This window comes from Asterias amurensis, chromosome 5 (genome assembly GCF_032118995.1).
Source record: "Asterias amurensis chromosome 5, ASM3211899v1".
Taxonomy (NCBI): domain Eukaryota; kingdom Metazoa; phylum Echinodermata; class Asteroidea; order Forcipulatida; family Asteriidae; genus Asterias; species Asterias amurensis.
This window is the reverse complement of record NC_092652.1, coordinates 26,001,017-26,009,374: the sequence shown is the minus strand read 5'-3', so window position 1 is coordinate 26,009,374 and position 8,358 is coordinate 26,001,017. Positions and strand designations below refer to the sequence as shown.

Sequence of the window (8,358 nt, the reverse complement as noted above, 5' to 3'; positions counted from 1 at the left end):
ACCTGTCGCACTTGACCTCACGGGGTAGTATGACCTTAAGAGGGAATCAACATTTTTTATTACTTAACCCAAACAATTTCACTCATCTACAAACCGTGAAGATCACATAAATCCAAACATAGCCATGACTTTCTACAACACTTAATTTTGCAGAAGGGAAGGGGGGGGTAGTCCAGCCTCCGTGTGGCATAATAAAGAGAATCTTTGTTTGGACGAAATCTGGACCTCCTCAGCAAAACTCATGTTGCAACATCAGTGCCGAAAAGAATCCCCGACTAAATGCCTGCTGTCAAACTGCCCTCCACTTCATTGGTGACAGACCTATATCACGTGACCCCTATCGGCGAAGACAGTCTGCTCAATAATTATGTCAGGAGTCTGTCGGAGGGACATAAATTTTCTCCAGGGCGATGAGCGCGATGCACAGCCCTTATTTTGACAGCACGGGCGAGTTCTACCATAGCACAGTCTCGGAGTCCGCGGCCTGCCGCGGCTCTTCTTCGGGCGGCAATGGATACGGCTATGCCCACAGCCCACGATACTACAACATGTATTATAACACCGCACCGGGAGGAGGAGGTGGTGGGGCCTACCATCCCATCGAGACCGACCCCGTGTCTGTCCAGTGCCTCACCGCACCGGTCGGGGAGCAAGGTTGTTACGGGAACATCCTTTGCGAAGCGGCAGCTACGGGAAATAGACCCCCGTCTAACGGCAGCTCTGACTCGGCCGACGAGGAGGGGGACGAGGATGGGTTGAACACCGGGGAAAGGTTACGGACGGCTGGGGGAACGACGTCGAAGAAGATCTACCCATGGATGACTGAATCGCGACAGAACAGCAAGCATAAGATCATTTCTGCAAGCGGTAAGAAAGCAATACAACAAATACATTTCAAGATCAAAAAGAGTGATCTAAATATGAAATAGCATATTCTTCTTTTTGAGATTCGAGAATGTTAGAGAGAGCTAAGCTTTCATTAAATATGGCATGAAACACACATCACCGCCAGTAGTAATTAGTACTAAACTAAAATCCAAATAAGTTATTGTCAGTATCACAAAATAAATCGCACGTTCATAAATTGTGTAAAAATAATTTTGCATTAATTATTATTTACTGTGCATTGTTTGAATGATTTTGACCAAAATTATGTTAAATTTCGTTCTGAGACAAAAGCGTCATAAAAACTAAATTCTTCCAGCTGAAATCGGGCCATGAAAACTAGAGAATTGCAACTCGTAAACAATCTTACAACTGTGTATTCAAACTAAGCCAACCTACGCTTTCATTAAATAGGGCATGAAACACACTAGACCACTAGTAGTTATTAGTACACTAAACTAAAATCCAAATAAGTTAGTTTCAATGTCACAGAATAAGTTATGTAAAAATAGTTGTGCATTTATTATGTATCTGTGCATTGTGTGAAGCTTGAAATCGTTTGAATGAATTTCGTACAGAAACAGCAAAATTATTTCAACATTAGTTTTGAGAAAGAAAAATAAACGTATTAAAATGATTGTAATCGGTAACCAGTCCTCTCTTGTGTTGCCTGAAATTGGTATTCCTTGTGTTACTATTCGCAATTTGTTTCGTGTACTTGTGTTAACTTTTTTTTTTAAAGATTTGTTTCAAGATTTGAAAGCTTTAAACTGCTAAAAACTGTCAGCAAATACCTTTCCTAAGATTTAAAGGCAGGAACACTCTTGGTAATTTTCAAAGACCAGTATATATCCCTTCGTGTAACATAATAACGGAACCTGTGGACCTTTGCAACAAAATAATTAAAAGAAAAATGCCCTTGTTGTGTAGAACTGTGTGCCTCAGGATGCCTGGGAAAGGCTTCAAACATGAAGTCCTTCTCGTATTTAAGTTGTGGGTGAAACAATTCATCTTTCTCTAAAGCAACAATATTTCGCAGGAATGTGTTTCTTTTATCAACTCATCAGTGCTCTTTAAAGACAGTAGACACTATTGGTAATTGTCAAAGACCAGTTTTCTCACTCTGTTCAACATATACATAAAATAACAAACCCATGAAAATTTGAGCTCAATCGGTCGTCGAAGTTGCGGGATAATAATGAAAGAAAAAAACACCCTTGTCACACGAAGTTGTGTGCTTTTACATGGTTGATTTCGAGACCTCAGATTCTAAACTTGAGGTCTCGAAATCAAATTCGTGGAAAAATACTTGTCACTTCAGAGGGAGCCGTTTCTCACGATGTTTTATACCATCAAACTCTCCCCATTACTCATTACCAAGAAAGGTTTTATGCTAATAATTATTTTGGGTAATTACCAATAGTGTCCACTGCCTTTAACGAGTGATCTTTACGGTCATTAATTTGTTGAGTAAATGCCGAAGGTACATATCCTCCATGGAACGTAGGATATTCGATATGTATTCCTAACTTGTCGTGTCGACTAAATAACTGAGGTGTTAGAGTTATCATGTTCGACAATGACATTTATAAACATACAATTCAGCTTTTCACGAACATAGCAAATGGAGTACTGAAGAGGGAATATTATCCTTGGTTGTGGCCACATCTTAGAGTAACTTCAGTACACTTCCCAACCGCTAAACATTTCTTGATACCCGCACATTCTTGTGAATATCTGATCGCCAGACAACATTATTACCATTCTTAAAGAGATTGCTCAAAACTCAGCCAGAGAAATAATTTTTTAACGAACAGTTGAATGAAGTTAAAGATCCGTCGTGTTATATAGCATTTAAAATTAAAGTTTATATAAACATTTATCATTAAAATTAATACATATACTTATTGGATGTTATAACATTACACGGAACTGAAACCACCAATAATGAGTATAGATGAAACGTTGGCTTCCCCCATGTGTCGTTATAAATGACCCAATTTATGTTGTATTTGAAAACTTTGTGGGCATCCTATAATGGCAAAACACTCTACAAGTTACTGACAGTTCCTACCTAAAACCCACCCACAATGTCTGTCTGGTAAGCACACGTTGCTTCACAGACAAAATGTGTTTGAATAAAGTCTAGTGCTTACAATAAAACTAAAACGGCAAGTTACTGAGTCGGGTTTTAGCTAGCATATCTTGCCTGCGTAATTGCAAGAGTTTGCATGAGTTCTTTGTGTAATTTTTGTCAGCACTTTTTAAGTCAAATTTCACTCGAGTGTTGATGTGTCGTTATCAAAGGGGTTCGTGTATGATAACAAAGTTCAAATTCCGTGGCATGCCCAGCACACACAAACTCATAAAATTGAACATTTGCATAAATGCAAAAGTATTACATTACTTCAAGTCCGGTCAGTGTAGTTTCAAAAACAAAGCAGGAGGGAACATACACATTAGTTATATTCAAAACTGGTCACAATAATCGAAATGAATGAGAATAACGTTTTTGTTTTGTTTTTGAATTGTAATTTTTGTAAAATAAATTAATATTGATTATCGTATTGATTTCAACTGGCTAAATTTACTGGAAATGTACATCTGTGGAGAACTTGATTTCGATAAATACTTTATATTATATATAATAAAAATAAAATAAAAAATAAAATAAAAATGTCATCTGCTGATACTGGTAGTGACACGCCAGCTTCGAGGGAAACAATATTGGTCAGTTTTACCAGATTTTGATCAATATTATTTGCAATGTTATGTGTAGTCGCAATAAATATTTGAAGAGTGATCAAACCGTCTTTGGACCATGTTAATCGAATGATTAAGGTGCAGAACTAATAATATATTGATTTATTTACTTACTTAGTTTATTTTTTGATCATTTAATTTTCATTAACGTATGTAACGGGGTCATTTGTTTTTGTTTTGTTTAGGCATAAAAGGCGAGTGATATTATTAAAACGCGGCGTATCGCTGCAAATTAAATAATGTATTAATATGTTTATTATAAAACTTGTCATTAAAATGAATTTAAAAAAAAAAAAAAAATCTTGAAAACTTAAAAACACAAACTAATTAGATCATGAGTCATTGCCCTAGCTCGTGTTCCCTTTTCAACATGAGATGTTCATCGGGAAACGGACCTTCATAAATAAAACAAAGCAAAACAAAACCTGTTTCGTGTAATTACTTTATAGAGATTGAAAACAAGCAAACAATAGATACGCTGACGCAAAAAACTAAATTGGCAACATCCAACTAGGATACGTGAAATGTGAACTTCATTGCCAAAGTAAAGTTTGTCTTGTATGTGGCCCTGTCAAAAATACGTTGGTCGGTTTCATGAAATAATTCGATAGGGCCTGCATCGTTTTTTGTTTTTGGTTTTCCTATGGAAGAATAAGGGGGATCCCTTGATTAATAATAGTTTGTGAGTTAATTCGAACAAAAGCCAATGGAGACAACGCGAACAGTGTCCTTGAAGGAAATGCTTACGTGTGGTAATCACTCTTAGTTTTAAATAACGTAAAACAAAAATCAATGGTTAAAATCTGAGAAATACAGCAACTTTCAATGTAAATAGGATTTTTAGAAAGATTTCACTTCGAGGTAATGTTGTTATGGGAAATAATATCTTCTTCTTTGTTTTCTTTTTTTTATGTTGTATTTTTTTTTTATGCAATTCGTCGCCAGAAACAAAAGGCCTGAATGCCACTTCACAAGGTGTGGGCTACGATTTTTTTTCTAGAGGCCGGCCGTTGCCACTTACTCCCAAGGGCTGAAACAGGGTTACCCCTTTTACAGTCCATACGGATGTAGGTTTGGGTATCATCAATCTGAAGCCTGGCCGGTATATAAGAAAGCACTTAGCTCCCCAATGCCCCAAAATTTGAATCTGAGAAGTGTTACTGCAGTAATGTTTCTGAGATTGTGTGTTTCTATATGGATTATTATTTCTGCGTGAACAGTTGCTCCGGTTATTCGGCTTTATCTCAACAACGCGACAATGTTCATATAAGTAGTCCTAGTTAGTTTGTATACAGCTATACATTTACAACAGATTTACATCAATAGAATCGTCCCAAAAACCAAAAGTATAGGGTATACGTTGCCTTTAACATCAAAGACTGACAACAACCTTTACTTTCACAAGCGTGATACATGGTGCACTTTTTGGTCGGACTTTTTGCCAATTTCACATTGAAATTTAGCTTTCAATTTAAAAGTTGTTTTTATTGATTCGAGAAAGTTGTAAGATTTCGTTAAGGTTACAATAGTTGGAGGTAGTTAATTAAAAACCTGGAAACTTGAAGGTATACTTCAGCAGTCGCCTTAACAATAGTTCTGCATTTAGCATGTTTTGTTGTGCATTGTATGTGACATTATGTCAAAGTTTTCGAAATTTCTTCGTTTCGAAAACAACATCATCTGCCCAGAATCGTTTAGGGGAAATGTATGGTTTCAAATAAACAATAAATAAATAATTAACTACAAGTGTAAACAAAAACTCTCGTATTTAACAATCACTAATGTTTTATTAACTTTTCGGATCCTTTTTTTTTTAGATTGAGTTTAGAAGTTTTATGGCGAAGCCGGATAAACTGAAATAATCGCTGACATTTTGTATCACAGTTTCGATGAATTCGTTTATCTAAGCATTACACATTGTGCTTTTTATTTACCTTCATTCAATAGTGTGGGTATATTTTTCGTGTTTTAAGGTTTCAGCAGTAGAGTTGAACTAATTAAAAACGGTTTGGATTGGTTATAATGTTTACGTGAAAGTTTACAGTGAAATAAATTTTAAAAGGATACCCGTTTATTTTGTTGTAAAATAGCGACAGTTGTGGAACGGCCTGATGTTTGGAACTGGTACGCAACAGGGCACTGTTGACACTCTCCTTAAAGACCCTGGACACTATTGGCCATTGTCAAAGACCAGTCTTCCCACTTGCTGTATCTCAACATAATGCATAAATAAAATAACAAACCTGTGAAAATTTGAGCTCAATTGGTCGTCGAAGTTGCCAGACAATAATGAAAGAAAAACACTTTGTCACGCGAAGTTGTGTGCTTCCAGATGCTTGATTTCGAGACCTCAAATTTTAAATCTGAGGTCTCGAAATCAAATTCGCAGAAAATTACTTCTTTCTCGAAAACTACGTTACTTCAGATGGAGCCGTTTCTCACAATGTTTAATACTATCAACAGCTCCCCATTACTCGTTACCAAGTAATGATTTATAATATTAATTATTTTGAGTTATTACATAAGTGTCCACTGAATTTAGATTGTATTATTTAAATAAATCTGAATGTGATACTGTATATCACAAGTTTAGACTGATAATCAGTCAGATGTAATCAATCAATTATTTATTTTCCTTTCAGAGAAAAAGAAACAGCTTGAGTTAGCAGCCAGTAAGCGCAACCGGACCGCATTCACCAGCGCCCAGCTCGTCGAATTAGAAAAAGAATTCCACTTCAACCGCTACCTCTGCCGCCCCCGTCGAATCGAGATGGCTGGATCCCTCAGCCTGACGGAACGTCAGATCAAGATCTGGTTCCAGAACAGACGGATGAAGTACAAACGAGATGCTAAGGAGAGCGAGCGAGCAGAGAGAGGGATTAAAGTCTCAGACTCGGTACTGGCTCGCCAGTCAGAGAGGAGCCCACGGTTCATAGCCGCGAGCGGTGCCTCTATGATGCTGAACTACCCGCCGGGAAACGGCGTGGTCGCCCCCGGTGCAGGTGCTGCCTCGCAGTGCATGGATGGGAGGAACTTTCACCATGGAGGGGGAGGACTATATAACCGTTTTCCCTACCCGCAGGAACAAACAATGAATGCATCACCTAGACTCACAAATTTGTGACAAAACGGAAGCAACCCCAAAAGGTCATTCATGGACATGATAGCTTTTACAAGAATGATGGCTTACAAGTTACGTTTCTATGCAAATAAGAACACTTTTGTCGTCTATTTCGTGTGCGTATGGCAATTGCAATGATAACGTTAAGACCAATCTACCTTATGTGGACAGCGTCGTAAACTATATCACTGGTCTTTTGACATACGCATGAACAATCGACAGAAGAAAAAAAACCGCGTTATTTATTTATTTCAAATAAGTTACAAACTTTTTCGTAAGTATTTTGTATGGCCAAGTTCGACCTTAGTCAGCTCTGTTTAGTCGACGGTGGTTGGACTCTAAACTAGTCGACTTTTTGGAACCAGCCTACCTATACTTGGATTGGTCTCATCATTGGTTATCAAAATGCATTATTACAGCACAGTGCAGAGAGTACCAGTTATAATGTTGATTCGACTTTATTCACTTAGACTTTTTTTACCAACTTTTGCAACAACAAGAATCATTGAAATAAAAAGCTAGCCATAAAAGAATTCGGGGTACTGTTCGTTAATAATCGCCGAGGCACACAGATAAGTGCACTTTGTGGTAAAAACATGAAACTTGGCAAATATATTGTATACATTATACCAAAACATGCAATTTTAGATAGTTACATCTTTGATTTGGCCTCGAGTGGACTGAGTGGACAATTCTGATATAAAACTACATATTACTAACTTTAAAGCTAAACATGAACAAAATATAGTCCGTGTGTGTTCGATGTAGATTTCATAAACTCGTCCAAAACATAAACAAACTGACCACTGTTATGATTGCATTGACTTGACATGGCTTGGGTATTTCGCACTTTAACTTCAGTGCGCATGCCAAATGTGCATCACTAATCAACCTCTATTTTAACCAATGGTAACTTGCGTGAACTTGATTCATTATTCATTATGTTGTAATCATTTGACAACATACTTAAAATTGTTTTGTATCAATTCAAGGAATTAAGTACTGAAGTGATTTATGTTATTGTCCCACATGATGTTGTGACTCAATCCATCATTAATGTGTTGAATGTTTTTAAACGAACCTCGAATATTGGCTAAAATCACTCTAATCTTGCATTTGTCCACAATAAACCACGTGGGTCATTTCCAAGAGAGTGAATAATTATTGTTACATGATTTTCTTTCTTTGTAACTGCTCAAGTTGTTCGTGAAGTTTGGGAATGTAGTGAGGTGGATTAAGGAAAAGATCGTGACACGGCGGACAAAAGCACCATTTTTTCACCAAAGTATCAGTTTGACCCACAGATTTCAAAAAAGGCATGCTCCAAAAAATCTGAGAATGGCATCACCTTGAATTACGTCATTATGACGTCATAACTTCTTTGTATGTAATAAAGCATAGGAAATGCCATGCGGTGGGATTTCTACATGCCAAAATTATGTTTGTAAAGGTCAAGGAATTCAATTAGGGTGGTTTTAGTTTGTAAAAAAAAATATCCTTTATGGTGAGTATAATGATGTAATTATGACGTCATCATCATCAATACTACACAAATCACACGAAGTTAATGTCGTGTGGTTTCGCCAAAA

General features: G+C 37.0%; 1 protein-coding gene across 1 annotated transcript; it reads left to right on the top strand.

Annotated features, from left to right (window-relative positions):
• The first annotated feature begins 401 nt into the window (after positions 1-401).
• On the top strand, positions 402-8,025 carry LOC139937509 (uncharacterized). The gene is made up of 2 exons (XM_071932671.1): positions 402-867; positions 6,291-8,025. Exons 1-2 carry the CDS (start codon positions 411-413, stop codon positions 6,770-6,772), a joined length of 939 nt encoding a protein of 312 aa, XP_071788772.1. The 5' UTR covers positions 402-410; the 3' UTR covers positions 6,773-8,025.
• Positions 8,026-8,358: the final 333 nt, after the last annotated feature.

Bases quoted from the DNA above. Each gene is read 5' to 3' on its own strand.
- LOC139937509 (XM_071932671.1), top strand. From the start codon at position 411: ATGAGCGCGATGCACAGCCCTTATTTTGACAGCACGGGCGAGTTCTAC. The intron at 868-6,290 runs GTAAGAAAGCAA...TTTTCCTTTCAG, and splicing joins TAAGATCATTTCTGCAAGCG to AGAAAAAGAAACAGCTTGAG.